General features: G+C 40.2%; 4 protein-coding genes across 8 annotated transcripts in view; 3 read left to right on the plus strand and 1 right to left on the minus strand.

Moving 5' to 3' along the window:
* lpcat4 (lysophosphatidylcholine acyltransferase 4) overlaps window positions 1-4,256 on the plus strand; it is a 12,029-nt gene extending 7,773 nt beyond the window's left edge. Inside the window, exons 9-13 of the mRNA XM_034857156.1 lie at window positions 913-1,038; window positions 1,258-1,414; window positions 2,251-2,343; window positions 2,483-2,618; window positions 3,527-4,256. Of these exons, the coding sequence (XP_034713047.1) occupies window positions 913-1,038; window positions 1,258-1,414; window positions 2,251-2,343; window positions 2,483-2,618; window positions 3,527-3,696 (682 nt within the window). The 3' untranslated portion in view covers window positions 3,697-4,256. The remainder of the gene's footprint in view (window positions 1-912; window positions 1,039-1,257; window positions 1,415-2,250; window positions 2,344-2,482; window positions 2,619-3,526) is intronic.
* Window positions 4,257-4,301: 45 nt separating this feature from the next.
* Window positions 4,302-10,942, minus strand: LOC117935209. The gene is made up of 8 exons (XM_034857348.1): window positions 10,896-10,942; window positions 9,533-10,218; window positions 9,378-9,451; window positions 8,017-8,186; window positions 7,667-7,789; window positions 7,262-7,357; window positions 6,717-6,797; window positions 4,302-6,407 (listed from the first exon to the last, which is right to left on the minus strand). The coding sequence occupies exons 2-8, from the start codon at window positions 10,201-10,203 to the stop codon at window positions 4,302-4,304; spliced, it is 3,321 nt and encodes a 1,106-aa protein (XP_034713239.1). The 5' UTR covers window positions 10,204-10,218; window positions 10,896-10,942.
* Window positions 10,943-11,353: 411 nt separating this feature from the next.
* nop10 (NOP10 ribonucleoprotein homolog (yeast)) lies at window positions 11,354-13,851 on the plus strand. Its single transcript, XM_034857247.1, has 2 exons — window positions 11,354-11,586; window positions 13,576-13,851. The coding sequence occupies exons 1-2, from the start codon at window positions 11,533-11,535 to the stop codon at window positions 13,714-13,716; spliced, it is 195 nt and encodes a 64-aa protein (XP_034713138.1). The 5' UTR covers window positions 11,354-11,532; the 3' UTR covers window positions 13,717-13,851.
* A 1,004-nt stretch (window positions 13,852-14,855) lies between these two features.
* Window positions 14,856-18,691, plus strand: part of LOC117934990 (solute carrier family 12 member 6-like) — a 30,198-nt gene continuing 26,362 nt past the window's right edge. For all 5 annotated transcript variants that reach the window (XM_034857058.1, XM_034857062.1, XM_034857063.1 and 2 more), the window contains exon 1: window positions 14,856-15,039. The gene's annotated coding sequence lies outside the window, so the exon portion shown is untranslated. The remainder of the gene's footprint in view (window positions 15,040-18,691) is intronic.

The following is an 18,691-nucleotide window of genomic DNA, read 5'->3' on the forward strand; positions in this document are numbered from 1 at the left end:
GGAAAAAGGCTGCAATGAAACAAAGAGTGAAAAATTTAAAGGGGTCTGAATACTTTCCGTACCCACTGTATATATAACTATTACCCAGATACATATATTACTATTGTATGGCAGGTACAGACAGTAATAATTTAAGATAAGATAAGCCTTCATTGATCCTCTGAGGTGATATTTAGATGTTGCAGCACTCCAAGGGCAGAAATAAGTACAGATAAAGAAAAGGTAATAACAAATAATTATACAAAATAAAATTGAACAATAGAAGAAGATTTGCTGACTCACATGAAGAAATATTTGCATGTGAGCTGTCACTTGGTCCCGCACTTTTTTATTTATTCAGCAGTTGTCTGTCAGATAGTCTATGTCCTTGGCGTTCCACTTCCAGGATTGCTCCTTTGCAACATAAAATTCCGCCGGATGCATGTCTTTTCCATTTCCTTCCGCTTTCTTTTTGCTGGAATTTGAACTTGGGTGGGATTTATGAGGACTATTTTTGACTGCTCCTTAGATCTCTTTAAGTGATCTAAGGGTTAATTGAGACAGCTAGTTAGACTATTTATCTGTCCAATCTTGAGTTTTCTCTCACACAACTATTTTGCAGTGGGTCTGTGTGGAGCTTAGCACCGCCCATGACAATTCTGATTGATTTAAAGAAACAGCAACAACACGGAGCATGTTTTTCTCCCATTCCTGAATACTTTGTAGAGTAGCTAGACCCTCCTTCAAAGGGCTTTGGAAGAGGATCTGGCCAAGTGACACTTACAAATTAAACCTTTCACTTTGTATTAATTTCCTCCAAAACAGACCCAAACTACGGCGATTGAAAACCCATATTTGGTCACTGAGAGTAGTGTACGGAGTACACTATATATTGTGCATGCCATCACATGTCTCTTTTCTGCTGTGCTTTAGGGCCCTCGGAGTGCCAGCTACAGATTATGTGATGGAGGGTCGAGTTCCTGTCAACAAGATTGGTGGTCTCTCTTTGCCGCTGGAGTCACCTGCCTGGGAAACGCTCTCGCTGTTGCACAGAAACGGGTATGAGAAAACGTGTGTTCATGTTGGATGCTGGTCTCAAGGCCATTTTATGGTTGTGCACAGAATCCACGTGTTTTGTGAAAACGGTATATTACTTTGTTTTATCCCCTCCTCTCTTCTTACCATCTTGCCCCCCATCTCTCTCTCTCTCTCTGTCTCTCTCTCTCTCTGTCTCTCTCTCTCTCTCTCTCTCTCTCTCTCTCTCTCTCTCTCTCTCAGTCTGGGAGCACATGAAGTGGAAACAGCACTGAACAGAATGATGGACAGGTGTCAGTCAGGAACTCAGGGCTCAACGGCCAGTGCAGAGGAGCTCGCCTCTATCCTTGGGCTGACAGACAGGCCGACAGCCGTCACCATCTGTGGTCTCTACTCCAAGGTAGAAGCAGTTTTTGTTCCCCTTCTTTAGCATTTTTCACTGGTGTTTACATATGTGTTGTTGTAGATAACTTACAGTTACCACGAGTTTACATTCACGTCTCTGCTGATTGGTATCACCTGTGACACAGCCAATAAACAAAAGACACACCCGTCAAACGAGTAAAAACAAAAGGCCTTCACACACAGTTCCATGGAAACATCTCCTTCAAGGCGGTTTTGAGATTGAATGTTCCCCTGGTGAAGCAAAGTAGTAAATGTCCTCTGGAGTTTTATGAGAGCGCATGTTGGATGTTACCACCAGGGGCTTCAACACATAAAACCCTCTTTACCACTCACTCATCCAGTTCAGGAACTACAGAAGACTGGAGAGTAAGCTGTGTTTAAAGAAACTCAGATAAATCTCTACAAATCAGCTGTTTTGTGATTAGTTTTTTTTCAGAGTGAGCAACGCATCACAGTCAATCCTCAGATATTCTACGATTTGTTTTGAAGTTTTTTGAGAGCCTCAATAATGTAATGCCTTCTATAATAATATAGAGTATTATAGACCTTCAAAAGATATTCTGTATGCATATGTCATGTCAATAAAATAAAATAAAAAACAATAGCTCCCTTGTCCTGAGAAACTTTGCAAAGTATCTACTAGAGCAAGCCGTATGATTGCTTGGTCCAAAATGACCTGCTGCATTTTATTAACTAGCCAGTCAGTTTACTACCAGTTTCACTTTCTGCTTGCACTGTTTTGAAGAAAAAACACCCCAAAAATAAAGTCAGTTAAACAAACCTGTGTCCAAAAACGTGTAACACTACATGTGTGTTTTTTATTTCTTTCAGGATGAAATTGTGGACCTGAGGCAGATCTATTTGACTCTCTCCGCTGTGTCAGGATTTGTCAGCTTTGAGTCACTACTTCACACTGGTTTCACTGTAAGTCCTATTGTTTTTATTTTACAGCATTTGTTTTGGACTTGAGATGAAGAATACCTTCACAGTTCAAATCTTTTCAAAATGCTGATGACGGGATGTGTCAAAGACCTCCTCTTACTTGTTTTTTTTTGTTTCATAGCTAATTGACAGAGAAGGCAGAGGCAGTCTGAGTGCAGGGGAGCTGGCAGACCTCATGGGGGCGCTGCTAGGTTTCCCTCAGCGGCACACTGCAGAGCTTTACACACAGGCCTCCAGTCAGGGCCGGCTCACTGAAGGTGAGGATCTCTAAGTACTGAGTTTAGTAGCTAATAGGGCTGCATGATATGAGGAAAATATCTAATTGGGAGATTTTTGATTGATATTGTGATTGCAATATGATTTACGATATTGAAGGGAATGATCATGTTTGTATCATTATTCTTATTTGCATTAACTAATATTAAATCTCATAAAATAATTAGAGTTTTATTTTTGCGAGGATCTACACCAAACAAAGATGTTTTCTGTAGTCTGTAGGATAGGGGACATCTCTGCAGCACCACACTACTTCATTCAGAATGGTTTGACACATATTTTGCCACTAACAAATCTCGCGCCCCCCGGTGATTTGGACATTGCACTAGTCCTTATTGCGATTTTGATAAAATTGCGATTAATTGTTCAGCCCTAGTAGATAATAATAGAATAAACAAGCAGCTCAAATGCCTCCAGCAGTGAGCGCTGTGTTTTTTTTTGTGTGATTTTAGGTTACCGGATCATTTAGTTTATCTTTAATGAAATGTGCTATATAAACATAATCGCCATGCCTTTTTAAGATCTAGGTTTGTTTTGCTTTACTTATATTAGTCAGAACAATTAATATTTTTATAGGCCACTCAGAAACTGTCAGAGGATTTTCAAAACGACCCAAAACAGCCAGTGTTACATTTGAAATAAGTTTTTTTTTTTTTAATTTCTTTTTTACAGATATACTAGCCACTAGTATAATGTCAAAATAAAAAAAAACTGCTACTCATCCTTTTGTAGTCTGTTCTGTTTCTCTGAATTCTTCTTCTTCTGTCAGATTGTTTCAGTCACTTGATGAAACAAAAGGGAAACTGACGTATTTGTGTTTCATCAGGTGATAATTTAGTGTAAATAGAAAAGCGTTAAAATCCTCTGTACATCCGCCTGTTTCCCATAGAAAACCTGATGCGAGTGCTGACGACCCACCCGACCTATCAGAGAGTGGTGAACGAGTGCATGCAGCCCATGGAGGCGCGCTCCCAGCTGGCCAATGGGAAGGCTGTAAACAACAACGGAAACATGCGCAATGGCAACGGATCCCTCTACAAAAACAAAAAGTTTGAATAGGGATTTGTTTGGGTTTCTGTTTTTTATGAAAGTGAAGTCTGTTGACATCCTTGAATGCAGCAACGGGACATATAAACCAGAATAATCATAGACAAAGTATTGTATTTTTTTAAGCCAGTGTGTTTGGATGTATGAATGTATTTTTTAAATCTATATTACTGTAACATTTTACCACAGTCAACCATGCTTCAGAAAATCAAAGAATAACTTAAATTATGACTACAGTGACTTTCTGAGGTGTGTATGTGTGTGTCCTTGTATATTTGAGGACTTGAACTTGTGTTCATGTTTACCAGTGCACATTTTTAAAAACCCCAAATGAATCTTTTCCAGATGCTGTTAAAAGGCTGTTACTTTTGTCATTTGAAGCCATAAAACGTCTTATTTATATAATGTATATTTAATGTTTTTTAAACAGGACAATGGTATGTGCAAAAAGAAAACTCTTGTAAATCAAAGTTTATTTTATGTAAATACATTTTTACACTTTTTGTGAATATTGTTTATATTTAACAATAAATTAAACTGTGAATTCTTAATGAAGGTTTTGCTGTGTCCTTCTTATCCAGCTGTCCTTTGTCTGTTTTTTTTTCTTTCTAATGCACTTATGTGTCCTGTCCAGCTGTTGCTTTTGACATCTGTCCATCCTTAGCCTTCATACTACTTATTGTTGAGGGGGAGCCAGATGTTTTCGTCCCATATTTGTCTCCTTTACCTTTTTCCTTTGCTGTCAAATCCTGCTTTTGGTCTCCATCTGTGTTTGGCTCCACTCTTTTCTGCCACCTTCCTCTTTTCATCGGACTTAAACGGATCATTTCTGTTTCAATCTCAGCCTTGTCCTTATTTACCTTTGTCTCCCTCCGTCTTTCAGCAGCACCACATTCATGCCGGTATCTTTTCATCGGACTCAACATGAGGCTTGGCCGTTCTGCTTCTTCCACATTTACGCTTTCATCTTTCACACCTGCTCTTGGTATGGGGTTAGACGGTTGATGGGTAGCCTTGGCTGCCTTGTTCTTTTGAATTCCTAGCCTATTATGTACTGGCCTTTTTGACACAGTTCGTGACCTTAAGCTGTAAATTGAGTATTTTTTTGAACGAGTATCTCTCTGAAATTTGGTGCTCTGCAGAGAAGATTTGGATATAGAAAGCTTGTCCTCCTTGTTGGTTTTGCAGCCTGTTAAATTTGTGTTATTAGTGTTGTTAGCCTGCTCCCTACTCTCCCCTTTATTTCTCCTGTTTCTGCTTTTTTTTGTTGGACTTGGAGCTGGCAGAATCTCTTGTACAGTTGCCTCCTCCTTCACTTTTACTTCCAGTTTGTCCTCATCCCGCATTTCTCTCATAGGGGAGGACTTCACCTGGCTTCTCTCCATTGCTGAGGGCTTGATTTCCCCACTCAGCTGCACTTCTTTCTCATTTGTCATGCTCCAGGTTCTTCTCTTTAAAAAACTAGTCATTTGAATCCTTTGCCTTCCTCCTGAGGACGGTCTCTTCTGTTTTTCATCAACCAGCCTGTTCCTCTCTAGGGTGAATCTAGCTGTTTTCTCAACACTCTTTTTACGTGGTTTCCTCTTCTCTGCTTTCTCTTTTGTGAATTCAGCACTCAGTCTTGCTTTTTCGATTTTATCCGACAGCCTCTGACTTCGTCTAATGTTTGTTGTTCCCCTGGGATTGGTCTTATTCTCTTTCTTCCTTTCAAATGTCTTTATCATCCCTTCTTCTTTTGAACCTGTTTGCTTTTGTGTCGCTGCTGTCTCCCTAAGTTCAGAGGATGCCAGGTCTTCAGAAAGTTCCAGTTCTTTGGGTGGCTCTACTGTTTGTTTTTCAGGCACAGAGTCTGATATATCAACTGGGGGATAACAAGAGTTTGCGTAGGAATCTGCCAAGAGAGGGGAATTAGCTGGCACAGCAACTGCCGCAAGACCAGAGGACTTTGGGTAAATATTTTTGGGGTTACATTTTTCCTCAGGTATTCTTATCTGAGGCAACGGGCAAGGAAGTGTTTTCAAAGTTAGGACCGTCGGAGCCGGAGGGTCAGCTGGATGTGGTGGGCTGACAGTCAACAAATCAGCTCGGAAGCTAGGACGATGATCCGTGGTGACTATCGTACAAGGGTGCTCATTGGACCCTGAAACATCGGAGGTTGAGGGAGATTTAGAGGGTAGAGGTCCTTCCTGAAGCATTTGGGATGCCTCAGCTGTCTGTGTGTCTCCAAGGCTTGAGGGGGTCATCAAGGCTTCTTCCGACTCATCCCCTGGGGCCGTAGGCACCTCTACCAATGCATCATTGTCTCTTGCCTCCGAATCAGAAGTAAGACCGGGGCCTGGGGAGACATTGGCAAGCACCTGCTGTGGTGAAGTAAGTGAGCCGTTGAGGTTAAGAGGAGTCGTGGCATTAACAGGGTTATTGCATTTTAGTGTGGCATCAGTTGGTAGTGGTTCTTCTGGAAGGAGTGAAGGAAGGAGGGGAGAACCGCTAGACCGACCTTCCTTTGCTCCTTTAGTGCTCAGAGGTGGATTATGTCCATCGGGGTTTGGATTTGTGTCAGACTGTGAGCGCGGAGGATCCAAAATGGAGGATAGAGCGTTTGGGAGTGGTGCAGTTGCCTCGTCACGGGAAGTCCCCGGAGATGTTTCTTCCATTACAGGAGTGACGCTGCTGGAGTCAGCTGGAGATTGATGGGCCATCTTTTGCTGGAAAGCTTCCAAAATCTGTTGATCCAGAGAAAAAAAAAAAAATTAAACAAAAGATGACTTTATTGCCCTTTTTGTTTACAAAAGGAAATTGGAACTTTGACTGTGGCTAATAAACTTACTACTAAGTTTTTTTGCAAGTAAAAACTAAAACGTAACTGCACTGGACAGGCTTATAGGAAAAGTAATCATTTTTAGTAGAAATGTTACAACCTTCTTCTTGTAATGATTTTTATACTCTAAAAAATTACATTATTTGCTTACCCCCTAGCACTTGGTCATAACTCTGCAACATCAAGGCAATAAAACTTGAATCTGTTATCTTACCTCCCGTAAAACGAGGTCAATGGGATCTGGATCTGAAGATGGGGGGGGATTCAGGTACTCTGTATTCAGCGTCGACCCCACCTGGAAGATGAAAGCAAGAAATTAAAGGGGTACTACAGCAATTTAGTGTTGCACTTCCGTGAACTTCTGATGGAAAGGTTTTTTAAATAATTGTCAAAATTGAAGCACCAGAGGCCTAGTTACACTAACCTCTTACTCATTAAAGCCACACCCCAAAACAGTGTATCCTACAATTCCCATAATGCAATTTGTGTAGGGATTAGAAAAGATTACTTAATGACAAAAGTATTTTTCAACACACCGGCGATGTGGCGTCATTTAGAGGATCAATATTAGCGTCTGCAGAAGGTTGATGCTCCGAATTTTCATTATGTTTTCTTTATTACAAACGTACAGCAGCTGTCATTGCTGCTTTCCGAAACAACACTGAGGCTTAAATTGAATCGCTCTAATTCTGGATGAACCTTCTTCTCACAAGGCTGCAAAACACAGCATTAACAGTACTTAATATCAAGTTTCATTACCTCTGTCTCTTGTTTTTCCTGTGGAAAAAGGTCCAGAAGCTCTGAGTCTGAGGAAAGCAGGAAATCCAGGTACTCTGCATTCAGTGTCGAACCAGTCTGAGAGAAAGAGATGGGAACAGATTGAGACACAGAGACTATAAAAACTTTCCTTAGTTTGCCCACAGTGAGCAGTCATTATCATCCAACAGCACAAAATAAACAGGCTAGTGGAACAAAAAGCCAAATATTTGAACAAGATGATCACATTGTTGTGATAAAAAAGTCATTTTGACACTTTTTGCCTTAAAACCGCTCTGTTGTACTTTGATTCAATGAAAAATAAGCTCATGACATGCTTAAAAAACGCAACAAAAATAATGCTGGGATAATGGTTTTCATATTGTATTAATGCCATTGATAGCGTACCTCTCTGACAAAGTTCTCATCACTGCAAAGTTCGTCCAGATACTCCAGAAATGAGCTGTTTTCTATCTTCAGTTTCTTCTCATTTTCACTGTTTTTGGCCTCCACTGACCGATCCTCTTGGATCTGTGTGTTGTGATGGTGCGTTCGTTTTACAACACAAACATGACATTGCACATTGTAGAGATAAGTTCTCTGATTAAATATTTGCAATTTAAACAAAGTGACAAAACACATAAATTATGGACATTTTTGTAACTATGAAAACATTTGGCAGATTAAAGATGAAATCCATTTTCATAGCTACCCAAAGATATAATTCTGATTTTATGTTGTAATATATAGAAAGGGACCTTGAAGGAGTCCACGACCGCGATGTAGTTCTCCAAGTAGATTCCTGCCAGTGATTCTTCCTGCGAAGATGGTAGAGATCCAGGAGAAACGTTGGCCTTTGGTCTGTTGTCGTCTGTGTTGTCTGCTTTTAGTTTGTAATTGTTGGGTGGATTACTTTTCTGCTCGGCTCCTGGGAGGAAAGAGCAAAAGAGGGGAGAGAATAGGGGACTAAATTGTCAGTTCAACCATTTTAATTTCTTTAAGTGACACATGAGGGTGTGCATTTAGGAACATGAGAAATTTTTAATACTGATGCATCAATGCTCAATGACCCCACCCCATCACTAGTAAACATTGTAAATCATCATTTTATTGTTGGCAGTAAAATAACTTAACTAAAGTTTGAGTTCCCTGAGTAGCTCCTTCACCCTCAGTGCAAGATGGAGCGCTGCTGTAGGTCAGCAGCAGTCAGACTCTTTAATGCAACATCATAATGTAGCACTGCTAGCTGTTTCTGCTATATGAGCCATCACTGGACAATATTCTACACTATTCATATTTTTTATTTATCTATCACTGTTTGTTATCCAACTGTGCAGTGTTTCATTCAGGGCTGTAGTCAAGACCACCTTTGTCAAGTCCAAGACAAGTGCAAGACCAGGACTTGTCGAGTCCAAGTCAAGACCAAGTCCAAAGAAGTTCAAGTCCAAGACAAGAACGAGTCAAAAAAGGTTTGAGTCCGAGTCAAGACCGAGTCCAGGACAGAAAAAAGGTCTTGTGCATGACAGTACCGAGACAATACTTTTGGGTTTCACTTTTCCTCCAATATTGTTATCAACATAATAAAGAAACCTGGACTCGGTCAAGACTAAAAGCCACATTTGGCAAGACCAGTGGCAGAGACCGAGACAAGTCCGAGTCCAAATACATGCGAGTCCAAGACAAGTGCGAGACCATAGAAAAACGGTTTTGAGTCCAGACTCGAGTCCAAGACTGGACTTGAGTACTACAGCTTTGATTTCATTTCTATTCATCTGATCTGTGTTCATATACTGTCTGTTTATATTTAATATTTTAGGGTGTTTATTATTGTGTAAATATGTTTAGTTTTATTACCATTATTTTATTATTATTATAACTCATTTTTTTCTTCTATTTCTTATACTTATGTTGTATTTTTTCTCCTTTGTCTACTTAACGGGTATTTGTGTTGTTACGATGTGTGTAAAGCTGCTTTAACAGAGGAATTTCCCCAGTGTGGGATTGATTAAGGTCTATCTTTTCTTATCTTATGGTTTTTATCTTTTAAATGGTGATGGTTATTATAAAGTGTTACCCTTTCATGTCACCACCTTGGCCTTATGAACCCTTGACCTCTGACCTTCTGACTTGTTCTGCTCTTCAGTCTGCTCTGTCGCCCACATGCTGACCTGCTGAGCCGTTCTCCTCGAGACCCTGGGGTGAAAATGGTGACGGCAGATACAGTAATCAGTGTTTCGACGTCTGAGATCATGTTATCAGCTGAACATCCCTTACCGGTCTGGACTGCAGAGCTGATGGGCGGGCACCGCCTGTGGACACGAGCACCAGCTGGGATGAACCTCAGGCAGGAGGTGCCAAGAATGAGGAGGTGAACATGCGCTGCAGCAGCACTCTGACGGGCTGCTGATGGGTACCAAAAAACAGGAACTACAACCAGGGGTGACTATGACCTCCGGGAATCCAGGTTGGAACCTGGCATCATGGGGTAAAGTCTGGAGGTTGTGGTGAGAGGGACAAACACCATGCGGGACGTTGAAGGAAGAGGGGCAGTCCTGAGCTTGGGGTTGGATATGGCTTGGGATCAGATGATGCACAAATTGCTGGTTTGATTCTCTTTGCGTCCAATACAGTGTGTCTGCTCTGTGGTCGGGGTTGGCTCCCCTCTGGAGCATGTCTGCAACTGCAGGAGTGCTCAGCAACACTGGTTCACCCCTCACAAGATAAGGTTCTGGCGGACAAAACTGTCCACCACAGCTTGTCTGAAATGAGGGTTCTGACAGCCTGTGGATGTCTGGCTCCTCTTGGGGAGCAGGAACCAATTGGTGGTAATATGAGGAAAAATTAGAAAAGGTAGGGGATCCTGACTGAGTAGAAGCAGGCTCTTCTCTGTCACTTAGGAAGATCTCAGGCAGAGAAAAGGTTGGCTCCATCGTTTCTCTTTGCATGTCTGTGGCTTGCAACTGTCAGAGGAAAGTGAGAATATAAAGGGCGATCAATAGCAATTTGAGCAACTCTAACAGCAAAGATACCCAAAGATATGCTGGAATCTCCAATCCAGCTACTGGTGCAAAGTTAAATAACTTCCAATATGCTCCAGGGCAAAAAAAAAAAATAATAACACAAGTTTTTCTTTTAATTGCCTGAGAACACATACTGGGGAACAACATGAACATATAAACATCAACCTGAAGGACCGGCCAAAGCAAAACTGCAGGAAATGATTTCATTTATAACAATGATTTTCTGTTTATTGATTTTGTCACCTAAATGAATATAGAATAGTGTGGAATAAACTGAAACAACAGAAGACATTACAACTGTAACGCATGTACAGCTAATATGCATAAACCTTCAGCCAACTGCACCTCGTGCTGGGTTTTCAATGTTACTTTTTTTTCATAAAATCCTGGACTAATCAAAAATTTTACTTTCTAATTCATACAACATCTGCTACAATTCTTGATTTACAACAACACAGTAGACTCATGCAATTGTCTGTCCCAAACAGGTCCCGCTGCTGCGGTTAATTAATACACTTGTAATTTAATACACCTTTGAGGCATTCATGCAATGTTTTAACTTTTAGTGGCAAATAATAAGCATTGTAGGTCAATCAAATAGTTCTCATTCAGCCTACCTTTCACGTGAGAGATGATTAGTCTTCAACCAAAGTATCAGTTTGCATATGCATTATGATTTAAAAATAAACTTGATGTGGGTTGGTTTGTTTACTTCTGACTGAAAGTTCTGTGCATAGAAACATTCTAAATTTCATAAAGTTTTAAAAATACATATTATGTGTATTTTTTTAACACAGTATAGCTAGTGCATTTAGAAGTGTGTGCACTAATTCAAATGGATTATTTGCAACTGTACAATTAAGCAACCAACATTTAATTCTCGTAATGGTATTTTCAACACACAGGCCACAAAAATTAAATATTGTTTGAATATGTTTTTTTATTTTTTCATGAAGAAGCACAAAATCCTCTCTTTGTTAGATGATAGACTGTAAAAACGGTTTCATACAATGTATGGAATAACCCTAACCGTGAATTGATTAAAGTTACTGTCTTGAGAAACACAATTTCCCAGAATGCCGAGCGCACTGGGCTCTAAACCGGATATCCGCCCTGCGACTGAGGGTAGCTTCCTTCGCTGCACGTGGATTTCCGAATAGAAAGAGCGTGTTACTTGCTACTTTTGAGATTGTTATTGCTATAAAGCAAACTCTTTGATATCTTTTGAAACTTTGATAATAACGGGTCGTCGAGATGTTTCTGCAGTTTTATCTCAATGATAACGGGGACAGAGTCTACACTCTGAAGGTAACGTTCACGTTGTGTTTACATCTTTCACACTTAACTTTCTTCTGTTTCAGTATGTTTTACCTGTTTATTAACGCAGTTTAAACGTATTTTATATACTATGGCTCAATTGGCGCACTAAAACGTAGTCTCCATGCTGTGAGTTAACGTCTATTCACGTTATTGTGACATTAGCCGTGTCAGCTAGCTAACTAGGGGCCTTAAAAACACAGTCGTTAAGCTGTAACGTTAATGTTATATCTTGTAATTTTCATATTAAACTTCAAGTGTGAAAACAACGCTTTTTCACGTCAAACACGCACTTAAAAGTAAAGGTTTAACGATTTAAAGTCCATCTCAAGTGACGCCTTCCGATGAATCTATTTCAGGTGGTATAAAGCTACAACGTTAGATGAAAGACCCCACCAGAGGCCAACATGGAGCTGGATCCAAGGCAACGGGCCCAAAATAACTGTTGATAATGAGGAATAACGTAATTCTTGCTATTCTCCGTAGACCAAACGTGTGTACAGTATGTAATATAAATGGGACGTTTAACAGCACTGTGCTTTTTTTTTCTTTCTTCTCTTTTTATTTATCTTTAAACGTTACAAACATGTTAAATATTTAACAGTTTGGCATCGAGGAAAAAAAATAATTTCTATCCAGTGAATACTATAGAGTACCTTGAAAAAAAGGACATATATACACACAAATAAATACAATTTTGAAAAGTGGATTAAAATATAAACATCCAACCTTAAATACAATGCAAAGACAAGGTGAGATGGGCTAAGGCTATATAATTATAATTCCTTAAAAACTTGCAGTGGATCAGCTATATAGATAGTTTTCTTACTATTGATGATTTTGATAGACTCTCAAAAGTTTTGAAATTCACTTCTGAAGTGAGTAAAAGCTGGTCGCGATTTAGCTAATTTTTCTTTATGGATATGAAATTTCCCTTGTGGAATTAGTAAATTGACAATCCTGTGTAGTTTTTGTGATCATATTTAAGAATAACATCTTTTAGTTCTAACTTAATTTGGTGATTCCTTTGAATATTTAAATTTTCCATTTTTTTCCAGAATTCCACACTCACAGAACACAGAGCCGACACTCCCAGAATAGATGTATAAAAGTTTCTTCAATTTTACAAAATTCACATTTACTATCCACAGCCGCGAATCTTGAAACAGCACTGTGCTTTACATTGCCGTTAAACTCAGATTAAGTACTTTTTAACTGCACAAAATGTACGATTCATATGAGCATGAGCGTGTCAAATCCATGGCGAGCCTAAACAAAGAAACTTGGCCCGCGGGCCCCAAATTGGCCAGCCTTGCCCCAGACAGTCGGATAACTATGGGCTGCCAGCTATTTCAGTAATGTAGCAACCGTTAATCAATGCTAATCAGTGTTTTTTTTTACAGTGTGTTCAGGGGACAGGCAGCTCGCGGATAGTGAGGACATGTTTGCTGTATGTGACAACAAATGTAGCCTAAAACACGTGTGACATTGCCTTTTCAAATGGAAGCTATGACTGATTTAGTAGTTATCATTACATCACAATTTGTCGATTCACATAAATTAGCAGGAACAAAATAGAAGTTAACTATCAATCAATGCAAACATTCGGTTTCCAGCTGTTTATATCCTTTGTTTCTCATTTTAAATGAATTATCTTTCGGTTTTGGAACAACTTAAGGGGTCCTATTTGGAATTTGTGACATGCATATGTCTATTACCTGAAATGTTATGTCAAACTATGAGATAGTAGAGGGAATTACTAATATATGACATGCTAATGGAAATAACTGTTGGTTGCAGCCCAGCAATATACAAATAGCTTACATCAAAAGAAACCCATCATTGTTAATTTTAACTTTCTTAAATGAACAAAACAAAGCGGTTATCCATTCAGGCGTCTTGGACTATTGTTTTATTTTAATCACATCGCCCCGCTCTGAAATCAAGTGTTTTGCTATCTGTTTCCTTCGTCACCAACAGAAGATTTGTCCTGACGGGCAGCCCACCAGCTCAGCCCACCCGGCTCGCTTCTCCCCAGACGACAAGTTCTCCAGACACCGGGTGACAGTGAAGAAACGCTTCGGCCTTCTGCTCACCCAGCGGCCCAGACCTGTTCTGTGAGAGAGGGATGGAGGGATGGAGATCAGACCAAGGAATTGAGTGATGAAGGCTCAGATGAGACTCTAAAGCAAACAGTCACAAACCCGTTGAGGATCCCAGATTAGGAACGTGCAGCCAGGATTACTCAAGTTTCACCCAGTTCGGGGGGCTGCTCATGCGTTGGATGTCAACGGTTGTTATGTATTTTTTTTACTGTCATTTGTTGACATTGTTATATTTTAGTTTTCATTCCAAATAAATGTTTGGGTTGATGGTTCCTAGTCAGTTCTCTCTTTGTATGAAATCCAGGCAGGTGACAAATTAAAGAATGAAAGTTAAACAAATGAGTGGAGAAGCCACCGGCATCAACTAGGGATGTGACGCTATGAAAATGTAACCTCACGGTTATAGTGACTGAATTAGCATGTTTTTGCTGTATTTTTTAAAGATTGTTTAATGCTTTTAGCAGGAGACAGGATAACTATCTTCAGTAAACTTTCCTTCAGCATTCTTATAATAACCAAAATATGGCCATGCTTCAGATTTTTAAGAGGGCTGATGAATGTTCTGAGCGCTGGCATCTCCTCCTGCCTTCATGCCATGTGTCTGATAATATGCACAACCTGTTGACTGCAAAAAAAACGTAGTTTTTTTGTGAGAAGTGGGAAATGTATTCAAAAAACGTTTAAGATTTTAGTAAAAACACATGTATTAACATAGTTTTTCTCAGGTGACATTTTTCATTAAGTAGACTCCGTGTTTTAACAAACAACACACCTCACAGCTTCAAAGCAAAATGTTTTTCTTCAATGAAGTGACACTTGGGGGACCTTTTTGTAATCTTATACACTTTTTTTTTTATGAAACATGATCTGAAAAGTAGTAACTGCAGCTGCAAGATAAACAGAGTAGATAACATAGCATAAAATGGAGATACTCAAGGAAATTTAAAAAATCCTCAATTGTAATATAGAATATATTCTAGCATATTTTATATGCTTTCTGTACTTATATGTATTTGTTTGTTTTGGTTATAATGCTGCAACAACCAAATTTCCCCGCTGAGGATCGATAGATGTGGATATGATCTTAAAACGGTGCTGGTTGGTCTTTTAAAACTACGTTTCCCAGCCAGCGTTGATCTCTTGTTCGTCACCACGCATGCGCTAGCCGTTGGAACGACGGCAAGGGAAATAGCACCAGCCAGGCGCGTTTGCGTGTTTTTTTTGTTGGGTCTGCTGGACAAAAAAGTGCCGAGAAACCTGGGAGAGGAGCCAAGTCTTCCCAGATGTAACTGAAAACAGCCATATGGTGGAAGCGTTCTGTAAAGGAAACCTGAGCCAGGTATGCGATTTATGTGACTAACGTGTAAGATTTCCAGTGAGCAATTGTCGCTGTCAGTGAGATAGCCGGAGGTCCGTGGAGTTCATCAACGGCATGGCTAGCCTTTTGCTAATTTTAGCTTCAGCTAGCTGTACCGACTGCGAATATTATTTTCCTAGGATGGCAAAGGCATATCCCGCCCTACTCTGCCTCTGATTGGCTTACCCTGACAAACCCTAAACAATACTCCCCTTTCTACCTAAACATAACCAACCTAGCCAGAGCAGGCAGTGAGTAATGGCCAATGGAAGGCAGAGTAGGGTGGGTCATGCCTTCGCCATCATAGGAAATATTTTTTGGCGTATCGACTGAAGCAAAGCGCCCGCGAACACCTCAACCGCTACAACCCCCGGGTACCCGAGCTACCCAAGTGATGGCTCAGTGCCTGAAATGCTGCTCCCTCATACATGATGCTTAATTTAAACAAAAATCATAACATTGTCAAAAACAGGCTAGTTATGAAGCTGCGCGCCATTGTGATTTTAGCCGGGTTCAAATGCGTTTGTTAACTGAACCGAAACCGCAGCTTCAGACAGATGCCGCATTCCATTTCTCGTGAAAATTATCTCTAAGGTTAAGCCGAAACACCTGCTAATTATTTACTATAAAGATTATATCGCCAGCTCTGTGTAAGCTTTTTAGTATCGACAAGTGTTTACTAACCGGTTCAAGCCAGAATTATTATGGCTTGCTTAATTGGCTTACCGTGGCAAGTGAGTGCCGGGTAGCAATCGAGGTTCACTATTCATCTTTAAGTTGCTGGTTGGTACTAATTAGAAAACGTGTAACCTAAGGCGTGTTTGGATAAAGGCGTGTCTTTTGATCATATTGGTTAACGGCCGCATTAATTTGAGCCCCCAACGTCGGAGATGACAGCTAGGGTAGACAGCAGGATGCCATTGTCTCCTTATGTACTTCCTTAATACTTTGTTATTCTAGCTCAATTGACTTACACTGTCAAATAAGTGACAGTTGGGAAACAAAGATCACCATCAATCCTCAAATTGCTGTTTGGGACTAATAACTAGAGGTGTTCAAATACTCTTTTATTTTCTTTATTTTCTTTCTTCCCTACTCGACCGATACCGATACCGAGCCAGTGCGTATATACTGAATCATTGTGAAAAAACACTAACACTGAAATCACTTCCGGCTAGACAAATGACAGTTGATTTGAATAGCAGAGATATGAAAATGGCAAACTTGTTGGGAGGTCTGACCTATCTGATGTTTCCGCTGTGCTTATTTTCTCTATTGTGTTGCTTTGTGTGTACGATAAACCAAACTGAACGTTCCCAACCGTAGCATCTCATTCCAGTTGGACTGACTGCTAGTTTTAAGTTGTGTCATTTTCTTTAGTCTGTGGCCCGACAGACACATAAGGTCTCCAACCTTACGTTAGTAAAAGTGTTGAAAAAGAAAGCATCACACATGCATTTTAGATGAATGAGATGAGAGATGTCCAGTTGTTCCTCAGCCGTGTTTTGCTCCCTGGAAAGCATTGTAGAGAAACATTGGGATTGAGTTAATACTACTAACCCTGTATGGATGTGATATGATTACTATTATTGTTGTATGCCCTGGCTCAAGTTAAACCCTTAAGACAACAAAAGACATATATGACATATTGATTGTAAATCAATTTTGGATATTTTTATAGTAATTGGGGAACTGTACACTTGACCAAGTAGGGTTAATAACTGGAGTATTTTATCATACTTGCTAATTTGGTGCTCACCGATATATAAAAAGACAATTATAATTCATACAGTGTAATATTTGTCTAATTGGTTAGAAAAACAATCCTTTAATGTGCAAAAACAACAGCTTAAAAAAATTGCTAATCGAAGCTGAAATGCCAGAAAGGAGAACAACATTTTATGAACCTTGTAATCTTCTAATATTACTGCTTGGGCTGACCGTGGACAAAAAGAGGAAACTTGAGGTTTTATAGCAACCATATCTGCTGTAATAGCACATGTGTAACTAGGGAAGGAAAAGGAAATGAAAACACCCTTGCCTTGCAATATCTTTTTCAGCATATTGATAACACATACTGTACCAAGTTATATTAATAGATTAGTGGGACTGGAACAGTGCAGTATGGGTAGAGGACTGAGATGTTTGGGAGAAGATAACAAGACTGGTAAAATGTGCAATTTCTCCTTCTGTGTCCAACTGGTTTCCTTGGTACATAGACGTGTCATTGAGTTGAGTTAGAGACTCCTTATTGCCCATAGGTGTGAATGTGTTTGTCTAGACAAATAACCTGTTCAGGGAGTTTATCTGTCTTTTACACAATGCATGCTGGGATAAGCCTCAGCTTGTGTTGGCCAAAACATAGCTAAAAGTTTGTGAAAATGAACTTACCCCCTTCCCAGGGAGACACTTTTCCACTTGAACCAGCAAGAATAGAATTATGGCACTCCTTATCTTGCTGTCTCCCCCGCCCCCCCTCCCCAATCTCTGAATGTGGACAGACAAAACGTGTGAGGCTGGCAGCATTATAAAACAAGAAAGTGTTGCTGTGCCTCTGCATGCTGAGTAAGAGAAAACAGCCAGCAGCTACTGACACAACCAGATGGAACCGCTTTCCTTTAATAATTAAATTATGAACCTAACTAAAACAACAATTCAGCTATTTCCACCTGTCTAGTTGTGTCTCGTTACATTGCATAGTTGACTTTGCACCTGCAAGGCACACGGGTCAATAGTTCATACCAGTTATTGTTTTATACCACCTTCATTTAGACAGATGTCATACTGTTGTCGTAGGATTATCCCACTGTTAAATATTTGCTAGAGTTAGTTTAGCTTGGGTAATTTACTATAAAATAAAAAGCTAAATGAATCGCCCATTGAGTGTGTTAGGGGATTATAAATCTAGGGTCACTCACCAGCCAAAAAACAATGGTAATCTATGGAGCGGGTGGTGAAATTTGAACATTCACTAGCCATTAGGTTGGTGGACTAAAAAGTTAATTCTGGACCCTGAGGCTGGAGTATCCACATGGTTCAGAATGGGCCTTTTTGGGCCACCACATATATAACGCATATTAAGCAGGGGTCTGTGGAAAGTTTTGAGAATTAAAAACTTAATATTTCCTGCATTCTGATACATTTTTATGTACACATATTTGTTGTTGAAACGCCTTTATTTATGTAAAGGAAAACACAAAATCCAGGATGCAGGTGACAATTAAAAATGTAATGGAATATAATGCAGTAACATGGCTTTCACATTAGGGACCTGGGCCTGGATCCGAGTATTCTTGACACCAAAGTCCAGTTTGCTTGATGAGGGGGGACACTGCGTACCTGGGCACGGTTGGTTGATCTGTGCCACTTAGAAAGGTGTTCTCGAGTACAGTCCGTGTGGTTCTCAGCCAGAGCAGTCAGAGCTTTGGTGAGAGCTCCGCGCCCAACAGCAGTAGCTCCTCCTCCGGCCTGGAGCAGAGCTTCACCCCGCTGCGTCGCCGGCCTCCACTGATGGCGGACCCTGGGGCAGCAGCGTCACTGGGAGAGTCCAGTACAGCCTGACTGCATGGTAATTCAGGTCCAGTGCACAAAGCAGCTTAGCTGGCTTATCTGCGCCAGCCGCATGTGTAAAATT

This window comes from Etheostoma cragini, chromosome 19, assembly GCF_013103735.1.
Source record: "Etheostoma cragini isolate CJK2018 chromosome 19, CSU_Ecrag_1.0, whole genome shotgun sequence".
Lineage (NCBI taxonomy): Eukaryota > Metazoa > Chordata > Actinopteri > Perciformes > Percidae > Etheostoma > Etheostoma cragini.